Below are 20293 nucleotides of genomic sequence, written 5' to 3' on the forward strand. Positions count from 1 at the left end.
GAGACTGGAAACCTGCACATGGCTTGCTTTCAAGGCTGCAGAGTGGGTTACCCAGTTAACAAAAACTGGCATGCTATGAATGTAGTCATGTGAGGCATGACATTTTGGTCAACAATGGATCATACATAGGACAGTGGTCCTACAAGATGATGTTGCCTGGTGACATCCTAGCCATCTTGGGTTTGGTAGAACATTTTGTTTGCATAATGATGAAATCACCTCACAAATGGAGTGTGCCTCCATTTTTAAGCAACTCTGTATTTCCACCATCATACACTCACAATGTGTGATACAGCAGTCGTTAATTCACAGTCCATCACAGTTCAGTCATTAAATGGAGAATTCCAAAATGTCATAACAATTTGTTAGTTTTGAATTCTGTGTTCTGAGTAGTGTGATGAAATCTCACACCATCCTGCAGGTAAATTATCCCCTTGTCTAATACATCAGCACTGTGTTCTAGCTGCCCTTAGTCACTTAGGAGCTGTCTCAGTAACCAAGTTACACAGTGCTTGTGTTCAGGCAGCTCTTAGGTAGTAGCAATACTAACCTTCACCTCACTTCATCTCATCATGGAAGTATTCATCACTGGACATCAGCCTCACAGTAGAGCGAAGCCATTTTGAGAGAGGCCATATCCATATAACTTTTATTACCATCTATTGTTATGACTGCCCTATTTTATTATTGTTAATCTCTTATGTTGTTCGTTAATGTATGATGAGTCACTTTCCTCTTGCTGGTTTGATTTTCCATCTTTATTTCAACATTTTGACAATGATGTGTCTAGGTGTAAATCTTTTTTTGCATTTACTCTAGTTTGCTGGGTTTTCAAACTTATGAGTTGATTTAAAAAACTCAAATTTAGCCAGGCACAGTGGTGGACACCTGTAATCCCAGTGACTCCGGAGGCTGAGGTAGGAGGATCACGAGATCAAAGCTGGCCTCAGCAACTTAGTGAGAACTTCTGCAATTTAGTGAGACTGTGTCTCAAAATAAGAAAAATAAAAAAGGGCTGGGGATGTGACTCAGGGGTTAAGCACCCCTGGGTTCAATTCCTGTGGTCAAAAGATAAACAATAACTCAAATTTGGGAAGGTTTTGGTTATTATTTCTTTAAAAATTTGTCTGCCCCTTTCCCTTCATCATTCCTTCTTGCCCATCCTTCCCATCACAGATGTAATGGCACGCCTGGTCCTGGTCGGCAGCTCTCAGACGCTCTATTCATGTTTCTTCAATCTCTGTGCCTTCTTCTTTGGATGGGTTATTTACTATTGACCTATCTTCAAGTTTCCTGAAGTAGTACTGTTTTTAGTTTTTTTAAGTTCTTTTACTTTTCAACCCGACTTTTATCTTTTTTGCTGAGATTGTTATTGTCTTACTTTTCTTCAAATTTATTAACATGATTTCCTGTAGGTTTTGAACTTATCTGTAATAGCATTTATTTTGAAACTGTCTGCTAAATCCAATACCTGGTGATAAAGAAGATAGCTTCCTTTTGGGTGGCAGTGGGATTAACTGAACATGGGGTCTTGCATCAGGCAAGTGCTCTACCACCGAGCTGTTAGAAATAGCTTTTGACTTTTTTCCTTCTAAATATGGGTTGAACTTTTTCAGTTCTTTGAAAATCTTATGAAGCTAATCCATGTTTTCTAATATATGAGCAATTATGTTTGAAAATGTTATATTTTCAAAGTATAAGGTTGGAGATGTAATTCAGGGGCAGAATTCTTGCCTAACATGCATGAGGCCCTGTGTTCAATCCCCAGTACTAAAAGCAAAAACCCAAAAAAACCCAGTACATTCTAAGATATTACTTTCCATTGGTATTATTTATAACATCCTACATATATACCTTTATGGGAGCATATGTGTACATGTATATATAATGTATATAACATGTAGTTTGCTACATTGTCATATGATCTAGGTCATCCATAGCCCTAGTTGTTTTGCCCACTTGACTTTTTTTCTAGGACTAGAAGTTCAAGTTTTCAAGTGTTTCTGTTTTCCCCTGAATTTCCTGTAATGTTCTCTGAGTGTAGGCAGTGGTATTTAATGCAAAAATATTCATAACTATTTCATCATTATATGGAATTGAGTCCTTTAGCATCACAAGCTTAATGTCTGCTGGCCTGAATTCTACCTTGTCTGACATCAGAACTACTGTTTTCTTTTGTTTCATTTCTTCTGAGTCACTGAGTCTATGTGTGCCTCTTGTACTGTAAATAACTGAGCTGCATTCTGCTGTGAACCAGTGTGAAAACCTTTTCTTGGAGTAGACATTAGGTGCATGCATATTAACTGGCATGGTTGATGTTTGGTCTGAACTCAGTTGTTCTGCTGTATTTTCAAAATATATTGCCCAAGGTTTATGTCCACTAGGAAGGATGGTGTTGGGTTCACACATGAGACCATCTATTGCCTTATTTCTAGATTTTAATATAATTTATCTGATTTTTGAATATATCTCACAACTGTTGACATTGTAGAGAGCAAAGTGGTTTCTTTATAGTGGAACATACAAATCAATACATGTGGTACAATTAGTGGAGTTCTGAATTTGATGAAATACTGCTATCTTCTCTGTCCCAAATTTTATCAAAGCCCCACTTCTCCTGAGTTGGAATCTAGCTGTAGTTGATGAGAAGGAAGCAGCTGTGGTTTCCTCCTCCCCAGTGGCCAACCACGTTGGGTAGAAATAGGTTCCCAATGTTTCCATGCTGTTCAACCAAGCCTCTGTCTTATTAAATGCACTGACAGAGCTCTTTGGAGTTGCCTCACTCTTTGGAAAAGGCATTTGTAACTTGCTTCACATTTGAGATGACTGTCCTTTCTTAGTATTTTTGCCTCAGTGTGATACAAATTTTACTGTTTCTAACATATATATTTTTTGTGGTGAATATTAATGGATTGTGGTCACTCTACAGTTTAATATAAAAACACTATCTTTGGTTCTGTTTGATTTATAGGTTAGTGTTTTTCAAAAACTGAAGTTGATTTATGTGTATTGTTCCATCATCTTTCCCAGAAACTTCCACCATGCATTTTTAATAAGTAGTATGAAACACCTAGATGTTATTTTGACTTAGAAAGTGTTATAAAATAGCTGAAAAGTTACTAATCTTATCTTTTTTATAGAAAGTAATGTCATTGGTATTTTGTAGTCCTTAGTCACCAATGCTTTAAGTCAGCAAAAACTAGGACATTTGAGATATTATATACTCTTTGGTTGAGTATTAAAGAAAGGGAGTAAGAAATTATTTTTTGAAACAAAACAAAACAAAAATCTCATGCAAAAAGAACACTGCTTTAGATTTGTAAAAAGGTTAAAATTAAGACTCTTCTTTTGAATACAATATGTATGCAAACAGACCAATCATCAGGAATGTCCATTTATTTCATTAAAAAAACTAAGCAAGATTCATCCCCTGGACAGTACTGTATCCTTTAAAGCAGCAGCAATCACAAGGCACATATGTATGAAATACCTCAAGCAAAACAGAAACAACATTAAAAAATTATGTGTCATTTAAAAAGATGTTGAAGACTACTTGTTAACATTAACACAGGTTACAAAAATGACATTATCTTTTACAATTTTCTTTATTTTTTAATAAAAGAAGGAATAATGGTGTAATGCTTGTGTGCTATCTTGTAGCACATATCAGAAACCTTTACACCGTTTAACTTCACTTGCTAAAGAAAAAAATAGCTACAGTACAGCTTAATATTTTATTTTTAGTGCTTTCACATCTTCCTTAGATATCTGGAATCCATAAGATGAAAAGAAAAAGTTCTCATTTTTTTCTTACCCTAGAAAAAGCCTGTCATTTTATGTCCCTAGGCAAACCTACTACAAAATAAAGAACATTTGAGATAGTCTAAAATATCAAGGACATGATTTGAATTTGAGGGTCAACAAAACAACCTTCTTCCTAAAGAAGATTAGAAATCAACACAGAATAAACTTAAAGGTCAATTATATTAAAATAAAATAGTGTTTTATTTAAATTATTGCTCGCTTAGTAAGTAGAATGAATATTCTCTGGTTAGGGATAGATGCTCAAATTAGAAATGGTATAACACCAATATTTAGTATATATAAAATTCTAGGATTCAAATATATTATAATGAAATTTATGATAATCACAAAAAAAGTATTTCTTTGCATATTAGACATGATTTAGCTTTATATGATGAAAACTAGAAAAGATATGGTTGAATTAACTCTTCAGTAGTAAGTTCACATATGAAGTATTCCTCTTAGCTTTAATTAAGTTGCAAAGTCATTTTTCAATGAAATATTAAGGAGTGCTTACAGAGTCATTACTACAGAAGGGAGAAGAGAAACTGAAGTTCTGGTTTTACAAGACGATAACAACAAAGAATATAAAATACTAGTATAACAGAACATTTAAACAGCACTAAATAGCACAATTTAAATACTAGTTACACATCATCATTAGTCTTTCTCTTAGAAAATCAGTTCCTGGGCTTTAGATGTGTTTTCTTTTAAAAATCAGAAGCATTCATCCTTCTCATGGTCACACATTTGGTCCATATTCATGCCATTTGGAAGCAATCCTATAGACGTCCTCGAGTTCTCTTTAGGTCACCCCTAGTCAGCAAGAGGTCTCCGAGAAGTCCTGTCTGCATGTCTGTGGCAGGAGCCACTGGGTGCTGGACTCCACCTAGAGCAGGACAGCTTGGGCCACCTCCTTGATGGTGGACGCAGCTCTCTCCAGTTCCTCCTCTGTCTGTTCTACTGTGACCACGACCCGAATGCTGAGAAATTTAGGATTATCAGAAATTACTGAGTCAGTCTACACCAAGGGCCAGTCGTCTATGGCCAGAGAGCCAAATCTAGCTGCTATTTTTTTTGTCAGCCAAGTTCGGCTGGACTTCACTTGCTCACAGTTTACGTCCTGTCTACAGATGCTTTCCCATTACCATAGTGGAGGAGCGACTGTGACAGGGAGTCTGGCCTGCAAATCTAACGTATTTGCTATCTGGCCACTGGCTGAAGCTTTGCCTCCGAGCCTATATACCACTGGTGTGTTTCTGCTGTGGGGCCTGCTGTGGAGGCTGGAAAACTGTCTTCTCCCTGATCTATTGCTCCATGCTGGCAGCAGGATGATGACAACCCAGGCACAACTCTGGAATTCAACATTTCTCACGTCAATGTTATCATCTGGTTGTTTGTATTTATAATTCAAAAAGCAATGTGGATATTTTATAATACTTGAGGCAAGGCAGAAATTTTCAAGTTCTTGGGAAATTAAAGAAATATGACCTCTGGGCTGGGAATGTAGCTCAGTGGTAGAACTTGCCTAGTGTGTGCAAGGATTGGGTTCAATCCCCAGAATCACACCAAAAAAGAGGAAAAAAAAAAAAAAAATCAAGCACTGGAAATATGAACTTAATGGGACAGGACCACCAGACACCCCTGTACACTTCACTCTCCTTTGCAAATATCTGCTTCATCCTCTGCACACTTATTTATTGAGCTGTGCTGTTTGGGCATGGAGCATCAAGGGCACAAAGCAAGCATGGCACTGGTCCTCCTTCATAGGTGTTCTTCCTAACAACGAGTAGACTCCATAATGGATGGGCACAATGAAAACAAGAATGGAGCTTAACAGTGCTTTTCAGCTGCTGCCTAAATGATTTCCACAAGTCCCAGGGTGGCTCTGCAAGTACGAAACATTCACACTCTTAAGGTTTTATCCTACACACCCCTGGCCCTTCTGCAGCTTATACTCCATGCCTGAACATGGACTTCTGCAGCTTATACTCCATGCCTGAAGATGGTCTCCAAGCTACAATGAGTAAAGCTCATACCCACCTTATCTACAGGAAGGCCACAATGCCCACCGGCTGCTTGAGGAACACATGCGAATGCTCCTCAACTCTGATGGGATCACATCCTGATAAACCCACTGTATACCCACCATACAGCAATACACCAAACCTGCTGAACCTCCTCACTGAGTTTGGCCTACTTTAAAAGTGCTTTGAACACTTAGGTTAGCCAACAGTTGGGAAAACCAACCCACACAAAGCCTATTTTTAAAAAAGGTGCAGAATATCTCATGGAAGTTATTGAATATCATACTGAAAGTGAAAAACAGAATTGAGGATACACTTTCACACTGTGTAAAGTTGCAAATATTTAGCTGAAGACCTGCAAACTGGGGACAGTCTGTGCTCAGTGCTTCTGGCTCAGGGTGTCACCTGCTCTCAGAAGCCTTAACATCATCCCAGGACAGAACTGACCATGCTTTCTTCTGTGACTTCCTGAAGAGGGCTGTGGTTGGGGTGTCCCCCTCTCCTCTGACTATAGTTACAAGCACTCTGAGGACAGAATTCAGTCTCCCTTTTCATCTTCAATTGTTTGTGTGCTTGTGCCTTTGCTTCAGTGTCTGCTGATGAAGCACATAGCACTCTGGCCAGCATGGGCAGCAGGACAACTGCAGCTAAGAGTTCCCTGCAGGACTGTCCTCATGGCAGAAACTGCTCTACAGAAATTGCTGCCCTTAGGACATGGCAGATGGCAGCTGACTGCAACGTGTTTGCCCCTGTTCATTTCTGGGATCCCAGACATTTTTTTTTTTTGAGTTAACTAGGAGGATACTCACTCCTGAAGAGCTTTTCAGTTAATATTTAAAAACTTCTAGTTTAAGGAAAAAAACAGGTGATATATTGTATTTAAGGGCAGATATTCTTCCACATTCTGTGATACTCATTCAAAAAAATTCAAAACATAGTATATTTCATACAGAGTTTAAATAGGAAAGAAAAGTGAGGTCATATTTTAATATCAACCAACCTTGGAGGAGGGAGGCACTTCTCTTCTTTCTCCAAGTAGCGGGCCTGAGTTAATGCAATACTTCTGCTCATGCACTGTAGGAAGAAAAAGGAATACATCAGCAGCCTGGACTTTAGACACTGATAATTAAAACAGGAAGGTACAGTGAAAACCCCAACAGTAGTTTTAATTTACTCTTCCAGTTATAACTGCTAACAGACAAAACTAAAATACCACGACATAATTTTGAACAGCACTCACTCCACAGAACTTTCTGCAATGATGGGTATGTTCACGCTGCAGTGTCTGGGTCGGGCGCCGTGACCATGTGACTCCTGAGCATCTGGAGAAATGGCTGTGCCACAGAGAGACTATGTTTCTAACTGTACTTTATTTTTACTTGGTTTGAATTTATTCAGCCATTTATTTTGCCTGACAGATCAGGCAAAGCAGAGCTAAAACATAGGGACAAAGTATGAGCAAAGCCCATGAGCTGGACTGTACAACATCAGCAGGACCAAGTCAGAGAAAAATTGCTTCAATTCAACCGTGAGCAATAACAATAATTTGTATGTGTTCCATTTGGACAAGATGCCACCAAAGAGTCTGGTGTTAAGTTTCCTGCATATCTTTCCTATATATTAGTTACCTGTCAACATTTTTTTCTTATAAATTAATATATTCTCTTCTAAAATAAAGCAAACATAAAAAACTAGAAACAAGGTTATAGGTGATGAAAATGTTTCAGAATTAAAGATAGGAATAGTTGTAGAACCTTGTGAATATATTAAAACCACTGAACTATATGTGAATTATATGTATAAACAAATACAAACATATATAAAATATATAAAAATAAACAACAGAGGAAGGGGATGACATAAAAGAACAATGCCTGGCAGTGAATCTATCTGTCCAAAGAGGGATCGTGTTGTAAGTTGGAAGGAAGGAGTGGGAAAATCAGCCTCTTACTGATTCCAGAGTCAGGAAGAGAACTTGGAAGCGGGAAGGCCCCTTGAAAACATCTGGCCTGACTCTGGTCCTGGCCGGGTAAAAGGCAATATAAAGCATAGCTCAGTGTGTGAAAACAGAGTCCTGGTGAGCAACTCAACATAAACTTGGCAAGAGTTCTCAGTTCTACAAATTGTAGCAAGAGTCACTGTCATGCTTCTTTTCTCTCTTCAAATATGAGAAGAAAAACAGGGGAGTGGGACAAAGATTATGAGGATTTTTAAGATGGCGATTGTGATTAGGCGAAGAAGCTGTAAACACTTTCTGTTTTTGTTGTATAAATGAAGTTTCCAGATAGTGTTTTGTTCCCTGACCCGGGCTGTTCTCTCCTCACTCATCTCCCGAGATGATGTCCTGAGAGAGCCAGCATCGAATAGGAGCTCACAGAGAGAAGTCTGGGGTCTGTGAGCTTCCATAGAATTTCACCTTCTCATTTTATTATGAGGATAATCCATGGAAGCATAGTTTGGTTATTTCAGGTACATGAGTCCCCCATTTCTCTCCGGACGAAAGTAGTCTAACTACTGCTATCTAATGAAAAACAAAAAGAACAGAGGGGACTTAGTATGGAGTACACATGCTGACATCTAATGGTCAGTGTACCACCACACAAGTGTGTGCAGACCACTGTCCTGAGGTAGTTCAAGGGGAGACTGAGGGAGAAAACAATCCTACCACAGGGTTCAACACAGGTACACACAGCTTACAAGGACCTGCTCCGTGGCCATCAGGCTCAGACAGCACTGAGAGTGACTGCTGAAAACCCCCAACTCAGCTGTCACATGAAGGTAATTTAATACATTTTAATTGTACTGACTTATCCATGCAGTTTGTATTAAATTTATAAATTTGTTTTGGTCTTACTTTTGTCTAAGAACTCCAATCACACTTACTTTTGTGTCTGTACATATTTAACAGTTCCTGAGGGAACATAGGTGACATTTCCTGAACCATCAAGGCCATCACTCACTCCAGCCTGATTGTTCACACATTTCCTTAATTGGGAATCTCAGATTCTGGGTTTTGTCAAGTGATCCTAGAGGGCTGTATATTGCATGCAGTCCTCCATAGACGCAGTTCAAACATTACAGGACAGAGGCAGCTGAGGTACCTCTGTGCAGCCAGAGGTGGCCTTCGCATCCGGGCTACAAATGGACTAGCCAATGACTAAAAAACCTTTGCCTGAGATGCTATATGGATGGAGGAAGCTGGTATGGGGACAGGTCTTTTCTAGGGGACAGGTGGCAGCCATCATTAGCACCCCAAGATGCCTGGCTCCTTAGGGCAGGAGCCTCTGAAAGGAATCGTTGCTAGGGCTAAGACATGGAGTGACGCCCGTTTTCATTCTTAAGGGTACAACTGAAGGCCAGTGTTGCCGGGGGGGGGGGGGGGCATATCCTCATGGTGCTATGGGCCCTTGTTTGGGTCTTTACAAAGAAGAGGACAGCCACAAGGACAGTGAGGAGGCGGACGACTTAGGAGAGGCAGCACTGCAGGCAGAACAAGGCAAGCAGCTTTCCTAAGTGGCTGCTTACTCAACCTCTAAGTTGTAATCAGGAGTAAAATGACTTTTAGGAGATTAATTTAAATATATCTCCCAAATTAGGAGTATTACAGAGGACACCTGCCTTCCTTTCTGATTGGGGGAGAATTATGATTTCAGGATGACATTGATGGGCTATCTTCCAGCTACATGAAGGTGGGGGGAGAGGGGGAAGGGGAGTGTGTGTGTGGTGTTCGCCCCATGTCAGCAGCTGTCCCAGAATGTTTAGGAATTGCACATAATGCCTTCCAACCTGAAGGTCTGCCAGTCTTGTGAGAGCTTTCCATAAGGCTAATAATTCAAAGGAGAAATTGAATATATTTAAATACAATGTGGCATTGAATGCCCAACTTTAGTGGGAGCTGAATTAACCCAATGGGAGGGAAGGCCTGTGGTCTGTCCCTACAGTAGGCACACTGTGAAGAAGGAAATCAGCTGGGAAGGACCAGGAATATCAGAACTATTCACACACCGAGTATGGTGACCAGCAGGTTCTGCTATACCCTGTCTCTTGGGGCAAGGAGATCTTTCTGAAAAATGACATAAAGAACTGCTAGGGGTGAGGGTGGAAGAGGGGGAGGTTCACTTGAGCAAGTGAATACGTACCTGATTTACGATTTCCTGAAGCAGTTTCACATCTTTCTCTCGAGACCCAGTGCTCTCTTCCAGTTGTAGGTGAAATGCTGGAGAGAAGGACTCCCCTACTACTTTTAATCCAGAAATGCTGAAGAGGCAAACATGCACACACATCCATTAATCCCTTCTAGGCTCAAAGCTTTCTCATACATAAATAATTTTAAAAGTCCATTGTCAAGGCCCGATGAACAGAATAGAATTTATGACTCTGATGGAAGCACTATGTGGTGTGAACCTGAGTTCTGGGCAGTGCTTCCCAGTGCTCACAAAGTCAGTTCTGCGAGCCAGGACTGTGAGAAAAGCTCCCTGACTCTGAGAGGACACAGTGGCCTCTCATCTATTTCTGGTCTCCCAGTGGGATGCTCATGTGTTCATGCGCCCTGCCTGTCCAGACAGCTCACAGGTGCCGTGGCCGTGGTCCCATCATCTCCTTACCCAATCACTCTGCTCTCTTGCTCCCACTACACTGTGCCTGCCCAGCGCCAGTGTCGTCTCCGTAGGGGGGGTCTGTCTCCCTCAGCACCCACTTTAGGGAAAGGTCCATTCTACCATTTTCTACTTGTCCTGTTTGACTACTTCTTGGACTTACTACAATTTATTATGTGATGCTTCCTTGCTTATTATCTAAGTCTTTAGCATGTATCTTCTCTCATAAATTATAAAAATGATTTCTAACATTAATAAACATATTTTGACTACATTTAGATTAAGAATTTCCTTATGTGCATGATTTGTTTTAAAAATTTACTTGGATTAAGATTTTATTCTTTCTTGGGATTAACAGCACAGACAATTCTGAGGGGATAAAATCCTGTATTTTAAAATGATTATGACAGATTGTCATGAGAACTCTATGCCCTATTATTTAGTTAGGTTCACTTAAAGTCTATTTTATCCTATATATAATAAAAAACATTGTTTGAGTTTTGATGATACATGTTTATCAGAAATTAGGCCAAATATTTGAGGTTGCTTTAATTTAGTTTGTTTTACTTAGATTAATTTTTTCCCTTTCAATAAAAAAAATCATAAAAAGCACTCAGTGGTACAGTTGAATTTTCTGAGTTTGGAACTACTGCTATTGTGTGGATAAAGTCTCCCCAAAGGTCCATGTGTTAATGGCCTGGGGCCCAGGGAAGCACTACTGGGAGCTGTTGTGGACCTTTAGGAGGTGGGGCCTGGAGGGGATCCAGGTCTCTTCCTCTTCCTCTGTTACTTGGCTGATGAAGTGAGTCATTTGCTCTGCCATGCAAACTGCTTCTCCAGAGGCCCAAAGAATGGGGCTATTGATCACTGACTAGAAATCTAAAACTGTGGGCCATAATAAACCTCCTCTCTTTTTAATTTGTCTTAGGTATTTTATTGTAGTAATGGGAAGCTATAAAACAGCTCACATGTTGTAGGAATCATATGAGATGCTGGAAGTTAATTTCACCTGGCTTTCAATCCACCCTTGAACATTACTAATTTGTGTCTCCTTTCTTTAAATGTAATATGTCATACCAGGACCTCTCAATAAAGCAGGTTGAATTCATGGAATTTTAGCATCTAGGGGATCTGAAATGTGGGGAAACCTTCTAGATTAGTTCTTATACTAATGCAAAAATTTAGCAATATGCTTTCAATCTACTTCCTATGTGAATTTTCATTGGGTACACCAAGAAGTATCAATTTTCTTGGTCATGTTTTCTTAGAGGAGAACTTTAAAAATTACTTTTCAAATAATATTTCTCGTAAATCAAATCAAATAGCCTGGCCTTTGCTCAACATATACAAGGCACCTAAAGCCCAAATCCATTTTGTACTTTGACCAGATGTGCTCAGTTCCTGTGGTGGGTGAGGTGGACTGGTGGAAGAAGAAAGGAAATAGCATGGCCATCTCTGCTGCTAGATAAGGAAGCCCCATGCAAGTTTAACTAAAGCCAAATGGACACAGAGTGTAGCTCAAGCTCAGAAACTGAGTAGTTTTCACAGCATATTATACAGGCTTTAAAAAGAAAGTTTGGCAAACGTTTCACTTTATCCAAGTAGGTAAACCCCATGCCCTGGGCTAGGTTCAGGCTCAGAGTAATCAACAAGGCAGCTCTGGCCCCATGGCATGCTTCTTTGCTAGGGAGAAAGCTGGACACTGATCACTGTCTTCATTGGGAGACGAGGAACCTACAAGTTTCTGACACGAACGCAAACCTGCGCAGGCTGCTGAATCCTCCCCAACTCAATCTCAGAGGTGACAGGAGTGAGTCAATTGGAGGAAATTAAAAGCAAAAAAAAAAAAAAAAAAAAAAAAAAAAAACAATAAATCAAACCCCAAACCTGAAAACATTGGAGATACTACCCCTGAAAATACTTTTACTTTTGTTTATTGGAAAATAAAAAAATAAAAGCAGTAAGTCAAAGACATCCTAATGAAATGAGTGATAAAAAGGAAGAAGTTAATGAAAGAAACTAACTATAATAAAAATACATAGAACCCAAAAACACTTGGCTCTAGGGAAAATTGTGGGAAGATTATTATGAGAATGGAAAAATAGAAATACAAAATGAAAAGGGGAACTACTATAGACATGAGAGAGATAACCACAGACTCTCCCCAACACAAGGAGTCCCAGGTCTAGATATCCTTGAAGGATGGGGGCTGCCCAACTCTGAAGAAACAAACCTTGGAGCCTTTTCTTCTCAGTGGCTCCAGGCAGCTCTTCTGAGCAAGAGTGAAAATGCTCACGAATGATGTGAATCTACATTGTGTACAACCACAGAAACAAAAAGTTGTACCCCATTTGTGTACCATGAATCAAAATGCAGTCTGTAAAAATTTAAAAAAAAATGTTTATAGCAGATTTCTTCATTAAAAAAAAAAAAAAAAAAGTGAAAATGCTTCTACACTGGGAATAAGAGGAGGATCTGCAATTACTGCCACTGCTCAATATACTATTAGAAACCAGACCAATCTAATAAAAGAAGAACTCAGATGTATAAGAGTTGAGAAAGAAAGACAGAAAACCACCATTGCAGATAACAGGACTTCTATGCACATCATTACAACACAATGAAACAATCCACTGGACAAAACATCAGTTTAAAAAAAATATTCTTATAAATCAGTGATCATCAAGTAGCAAATACAACACACAAACCCATTCACAATAGCAATAAAAATCTACAGGACGTCTAGACATTTTCTTCTTTAAAGGTCTCATAAAGATACAAAGGGCTTTATGGAGGAAAAAATTTAAATTCCACTAAAGAACAAAAAAGGAAGATTCAAATAAATAGATGATGTTCATGAATAACAATTCCCTTGACATTACTGAGAAAATGTAATACAATTCTAATTAAAATTCTGGCAATAATTTTAGAGGAACCTGTATTTCAGACTAAGATAGTGAAAAAAGCAAATATAGTAACAAAAACAGAGTCTGGGAATTGAGCAAATGAACCAATAAATGGCAGAGAAGGATCAAAAGCAGACCTTTGTACACATGGGAAATGTGTATGACGATGACAGCCCTATAAATCACTAGAAGAAAGCATGTGGTGCTTGGATGTTATTCAGAAACTGTCCTCACTCATATTCTCTTGACCCCAGTTTCTCCCTGTGGCCACTGTCCCATTTTTCTGTTCCCTTTTATAGAAAACTCATAAAAACTGTCATCTACTTTGAGTCCAATTCCTCTCTTCCCAGTTTCTCAAGAGCCTCCTGCCACCAGGCATTCCACTACTACTGCTCCACTAGCAGGGCTCATTGTCACAGGCAGCTCCACATGATGAAATTAAAGAATCAGTGCTCAGTTACCTGGCTTGGCCTTGTCAGCAGCAGTATGCTGCATGCTGACCTACAAAACCACCCTCTTAAATTGGCTTCTGGGACCCTGGACTCTCCTGCTCTGTCTCTTCCTTGCTGACTACTCCTTGATCTCCTTGGCTGGTTTCTGACTTCTTCACACTGAAATGTCTTGAATACTATCTCTATGCTAACGGCTCTAAGCTTAAGACTTATTCTCAACTTAAACTGGTGTATCCATATCCCAGTGTTGTTCTCTATTGGATGTCTGATTGGCATGTTAAGCTTAACATATTCAACATTGAACTTTCTCACCACTTATTTCATCCCCAGTTCTATGCATTCATTATCAGTTACTCCATTTTGTTGCTCAGATCAAAAACCTTAAGATCAACATTGAATCTGCTTTCTTGCTCACCCTGCATCTGAACATCTGGCAGACATAGCATGCTCCCCTTCAAAATACATCCATAACTCAAAACTCTTAACTGCTCCTATGGAGGTAAAACTTATCTCCACCTTTTGCCTGCATGGATATCTTACCTAGTCCCCTTGTTTCTGTTCTTACTGCAGTATGATACATTATTTCACCCTACACAAGAGTAATTTTGTTATGACATAAATCTAGTTGTGCCATACCACTCTTTCATGCAAAACCAGGCCATGCCGTCAAGCCTGAACTAAGGCTCTTGCCATGGCTACAAGCCCTATTACCTGGTCCCCACCTTCCACTAGCTTCCCCTATTTCTCCCCTCTTCTCATGCGGCTTCCTTGCTGTTTCATTTGTTGTTCCCTCCCTTCCACCTATCCCCCAGCATGTGTTTAGCATGAGGTGCTTGGGATATTCTCTAAGAGTAAGCGAGAAGATGTGAAACCTGGAGCCACAAAGTATGGCACAGAGAAACAAAATTGTGATTTGTCCACACATGGATAAAGTATAAAGTTTCAGGTATAGAGGAAGGCAAAACCCTAAGAAGGTAATGAAAGAAAAGAGGGTCAGCAAATAAGTCCTGAAGAGCAGGGTTTTGAAGAAAGCCTTTAAAAAAGACAAAGACAAAACAATTCAAAGCTGTAGAAGGAAACCCACAAATGTGGTGTAGCAGTCTCAAGAAGCAAAGAGTGGTCACTTGTGAAAACTATGGAGGCATAAATAAGACAAGCTCTGAAGACAGTACCACAGTAACAGTCAGTGGGGACCCCCACAGGACAGTTGGGTGAAGTATAAGAGTTGAATCCAGATCTCAGTAGTAGTCAAAGTGAGCGATGAGGCTGTAGAGAAGATACAGACAAAATTTGAGATCAGCTCCAAAGAGAAGCCAAGAAATGGGGTAGTTGCTGGAGGGAAATGTGGGGCAATGAGTAAGGGGAATTAACAACAGAGGGTGGAGAGGACTTGAATGCCACCGAAATGACCCAGGAAAGGGGAGGGACTGAGGACAGGGTAGAGGGACAACCAAATGTGCTAGTCTTTAAGAAAGAAAAGGGGCCTGCAATGGTTTGTCTATAATAGAGGGGAGGCTGGAAAATGGGGAAGATTCCAAGTGATAGCAATGAGGTTAGGCTGCCCACTGAAAGGAACTTCAGAAAGAACAAAAGGCAGGTCAGAGCTGGGGGAGGTGGAGGACTGGAGTCTGGAAGGAACACAGTGAAGGACATCTGAGGCTGGGGTTGATGAGTGTACAGGGTTTCCAATGTCCTGCACTGTGCTGGCATATTAATATTTCAGGAACCAAGGCAACGGGAACCAATACAAGTAATATCCCTCCAGCATAAATCATGCTACTATCACAAAGACACACCCTGAACTGTAATTGTCTCTGCCCCACTTTATCTGGAACAGCTACAATCTACTCCTTTATTGACTACCCTTTTCTTTCAATTGTCCCTAGTTTCCATATGGTGCAACAGAGGACTTCCACACCTGAAGAGGCACTTTTCCACAGGAGTCATTTCCTACGAGAGCAGAAATCAGCATGAAGATGTCACCAACCTTCATCTTTTCCCAACTCAATAGGAAACTTAAAGAACTGTTCTTTTGCAGTTTTTACTTTTTATAAAAAGAAAACACTAGTAATATTCACTGCAATTTCATTTCCTTTTCATGTTTTAATTTAAAATAAAACTTAATTTACTAAAAAGTAACATGGGCAGGAGCAATCTAGTGCTATTCAGTGACAATACACATAAACCCCTTTTTCGGTGGAGACTGAGAGAGACATTATAGTGTTTTCTTGTGGCAAGATGCTGGATTGCTACTTTTACCTCTGTATTGCTATAATATTAATAAGTTGTTTAGAAAAACAAAGGTATGATTCTTTAAAACAATGACAGGAAAGCTTCTCCAGTTTTATACCAATAAACAGAGTTGAGGGAGCTGAGTTTTTGGTTTCTCTGTTGCAATGTGGTCAGAGTGACCCAAGTCCATCAAATTTTAAACTTTTCATTCACTGTTTAAGTGTGGAACAGATAAACTTTATGTTGGTTGAAAACTGTATCACTTACCCTTGTAAAGCTTTATGTATTTGCTGGCACTTTTTCTTCAACACTGCAAAAATACCTAAATGAAAAAAGTACATTTGGTAGTAGTAACCTAAGAATATTTTTAAAGGCTCAGTTCAAGTTCATCAATTTAAAATGCTGCAGGTCTTCTTAATTACTATCAGAGAGCCAGTACTAGCATGCCTCTGAAAGCCTGAACTTTGTCTTTAACACCCATTACCTCATCTCACTCAGAAGCCCCACTTTCAGCAAAATCTGGAATGATGGTTTCTGAGCAAAACAATTACTCTTGTTCTTTCAAGATTCTACAGATAACATGGCTAAGAATAAAAGTGCACAAATCTACCACTTATTTTCTGATTCTAAATGATTTGGTAAAAAAAAAAAAAAAAAATCAACCATAATATTCAAAACATTTTTTTTTTTTAATTTAAGGAAAATTAAAAAACAAAAGTAAGCAGGACAGTCAGGCCACCTCATATGTGAACTTCTGAATGTAAACACAAATGTACTCACATCTGCTGATTCTCTGAACTAACATCAACACTGAAAATTCAGGCATGCCAGGTAAGGCCTGCTTCTCCTTTTGTTTAGCTTTGGTAAGGTGGTACTATTACCACCTTTTAAATTCTCAGTTGACTTTTATTTTGCTCACTAAGTGGGTTACTGGTAAACCAGGCTTACTCAGGATTAGATAATGATTCAAAGGTTGAGGGAGGAAACTAACAATAGTTAGAAATACCAAAGAGCAGCACATTTTGGAAACTTCTTTAAAAACTATAAACCAAACAATGACTGGAAAATTTACATGAACGGCAACGTCTAGGCCAGCACAGATGTAGCCCTCTTCCTTTAGGCATCTCCAGTAAGTAGAGCAGCCAGCCATGCTTTGGCTCCATCTCCAAACCTAGGACAGAAGCTCTGGTCCATGCCTTTGAGGCAGGGACAACTTCTTCACTGCCATTCTTGACAGATATGAGTAACCCATCATTCAAAATACCTGAGATCGGTCACATTTCAGATTTCAAGAGTTTTTTGAATTTTGTAATATTTACATAAACCTTATTGATTGAGATTCCCTAATCTAAAAATCTAAAATCTGAGATATGCCTATCTATGCTCAAAAAATAATGGATTTGGAGTTCATATTTTCAGAGTAAGGATATTCAACCTGTAATATAATTCAGAGCCTAAAATTTGTCTTGGTAAATAATTTCCTCTAGCTAATTCCTCCAAAATGCAAGCCAGTAACATAGTTAAAATAACATGAACTTAAAAGGTTGTACCTGGATTCTCTTCCATGATGTTGAGGGCTTCAATGGCAGCAGCAGCCAACAAAGGAGGTAATGAAGCTGAAAAGCAGTATCCCTGGCCAGAGAGTCGCTGAGAAGAAACAAGTCAGAAGCATCACACACAGCATATACACACATTTTCTTTGGGTAAATATTTGAAAGCTATAGATTTTGACACTATCTACTGAACAGTGTCCACATGTGGTGAAAGGGTAAGAGTCAGCCAAGAATAAATACATATGTAACAAAAACAAGACTTTTTGTTAAAAGGGAGATAATTCCTAAAGATAATGTATTGGGAGATTCTTAAAAATTGGCTTTTAAATAAAAACTGTGATAAACTGAGAGTAAATTCTGTAGGCTTGAAGTTATATTCCATTTTGAGGGGACAATGAAGCAACCAATGTCAGATTTTGCTGTTGTTTTTAAAAACGGCCTACCTGATGGTCAATTACAAATGATCTGCCACAGCAGAAACCTCCAATGGAAGCAAGTGCGTTCTCCATGTTGGCACTAATAAGATCAATATCATCAATCTGCCAGAAAAGTGGGAGAGTGACAAGTTATTCCTCTAAAGGGGAAAAAGAAAAGCCAACATCAAATCTAGACCCAAAATTTCAACATTAATCATGCCTGTAAACATATGGATTCAAACAAGCTACCTATCTGAAAATAAAGAGAAAAACATAAAATATCTATTAAATCAATTGCTATGAGGATCACCATTTTGTGGCCCATTTCTGAAGTGCCTCATTTAAGTGCCTCATTTTAGACCTTCCTGCTATTTTGTCATGCATTGACACTTAACTCGCACTGGAAAAATAAATTAAAAGGAGATGAAATCTGAATCTGTTTAATGTTAAAAATGCAGGAGAGAGGTGGCAGCGAGGAGGCGTAACGGAAAGCCCCTGCTTGGGGAAGGCTGCGGGCTCCGAGCCTGAGACGCCGAGCTGAGGCCGGGTAAACTGGCAAGCTGACCCTTGAGATCACAGCTGGCCTGTACCTTCTGCATTTCTTTAAGAAGCTCCTCAAACAGGTGGTATTTTTCTGAAGTTGTTCATTGAGACTTACCAGCATTCCTGCAAAACTATAAATAGGATCCAAGATGGCGGCCTAGAGGGAGACTGCACCCCCGTCGCTCCAGAACCCAGGAGTTAAGAAGGGGAGGCATTGAGAGACTGGGACTGAAATAGAGCCACGGGTGAGTCTGCCCACTGGGTAAAGCTCGGCCCGGGGGGCAGGCCCAGATAGAGGTGGCTTATCGGAGCCGGGCAGGGCAGCTAGAGTCATCCACAGGCAGCCCTGCGCACTCCGGCGGTGGGCCCCGCCCACACAGTCAGCTTCTCCAGGTTCTCGGAACGGAACTGGCCCGCTGGTGAGAGCCTGTCTGACCAGAACAAGCTCCGAGTCCCGGAGCCAGTGCAGCTCAGCGTACTCTAGCACGCAAGCAGATTCAGGGTCCAGACAGGGCAGCCAGAGACTTCCCCAAGTAGTCTGGACCCCTGCGGTGGGAGGTGCCGTTCAAGGCTAGCCTCTCGGAGCTGACCGCCCAGTGAGAGACTTTCTACATAGAACCAGCCACAAGCCCCCGAACCAACGGAGAGCCTCGATCCGCAAACAGCCTCTGGGATCAGGGCAGGGCAGCCAGACACCTCTTCAGGCGGCTCCGCCCACTCCGGCTGCAGGCTCTCTTCTCGGGGCGATCCAAGATGGCGGCCTAGAGGGAGACTGCACCCCCTGTCGCTCCAGAACCCAGGAGTTAAGAAGGGGAGGCATTGAGAGACTGGGACTGAAATAGAGCCACGGGTGAGTCTGCCCACTGGGTAAAGCTCGGCCCGGGGGGCAGGCCCAGATAGAGGTGGCTTATCGGAGCCAGGCAGGGCAGCTAGAGTCTTCCCAAGGTAGCCTTCCACACTCCGGCAGTGAGCTCCTCCCACACGGCCAGCTGCACGGTGCAGGCCCACAGTGAGAGCATTTCCGCACAGAGCCAGTTCCAAATCGTGGAACCAGTAGGGGGCTAGGGGCAGTTTTCTTCGGATACGCTGCTTTATCAGATTCCTCCAAGACATCAGGCTACTGAAGGCTGGGAGGTGATACACTGGAAATCTACTGGGACACTATAAGCCAATAGTGGAAAACTGCAATATCTCAGGGTCCCACTGACAACTGACCAATATGAGAAAACAAGGGAAGAAAATGTCCCAAACAAACCTAGATACTACATCAATAAAACCCAATGACAGCACAGCAGAAGAAATGTCAGAAAGGGAGTTCAGAATGTACGTAATTAAAACGATCAGGGAAGCAAATGAGGAGATGAAAGAGCAAATGCAGGCATTGAAGGAGGAGATGAAAGAGCAAATGCAGGCATTAAATGATCGCACCAATCAACAGTTAAAAGACCAAATACGGAAGCAAGAGATCATTTCAATAAAGAGTTAGAGATACTGAAAAAAAACCAAACTGAAATACTTGAAATGAAGGAAACAATAAGCCAAGTTAAAAACTCCATAGAAAGCATAACCAATAGAATGGAGCACCTGGAAGACAGAACCTCAGACATTGAAGACAAATTATTTAATCTTGAAAGCAAAGTTGGCCAAACAGAAAAGATGGTAAGAAATCATGAACAGAATCTACAAGAATTATGGGATATCATGAAAAGGCCAAATTTAAGAATTATTGGGATTGAGGAAGGCTTAGAGAAACAAACCAAAGGAA

The 20293-nt window shown here is 40.3% G+C and overlaps 1 protein-coding gene across 1 annotated transcript in view; it reads right to left on the bottom strand.

Annotated features, from left to right (window-relative positions):
- Positions 1 to 3378: 3378 nt before the first annotated feature.
- The window catches only part of Sptlc1 (serine palmitoyltransferase long chain base subunit 1), a 71090-nt gene continuing 54175 nt past the window's right edge, over positions 3379 to 20293 (bottom strand). Inside the window, exons 10-15 of the mRNA XM_047526798.1 lie at positions 18013 to 18108; positions 17567 to 17663; positions 16284 to 16338; positions 9971 to 10088; positions 6832 to 6905; positions 3379 to 4787 (exon numbers count right to left, since the gene is read on the bottom strand). Of these exons, the coding sequence (XP_047382754.1) occupies positions 4694 to 4787; positions 6832 to 6905; positions 9971 to 10088; positions 16284 to 16338; positions 17567 to 17663; positions 18013 to 18108 (534 nt within the window). The 3' untranslated portion in view covers positions 3379 to 4693. The remainder of the gene's footprint in view (positions 4788 to 6831; positions 6906 to 9970; positions 10089 to 16283; positions 16339 to 17566; positions 17664 to 18012; positions 18109 to 20293) is intronic.

The sequence above is a fragment of the Sciurus carolinensis genome, chromosome 15 (assembly GCF_902686445.1).
Source record: "Sciurus carolinensis chromosome 15, mSciCar1.2, whole genome shotgun sequence".
NCBI classification, from domain to species: Eukaryota; Metazoa; Chordata; class Mammalia; order Rodentia; family Sciuridae; genus Sciurus; species Sciurus carolinensis.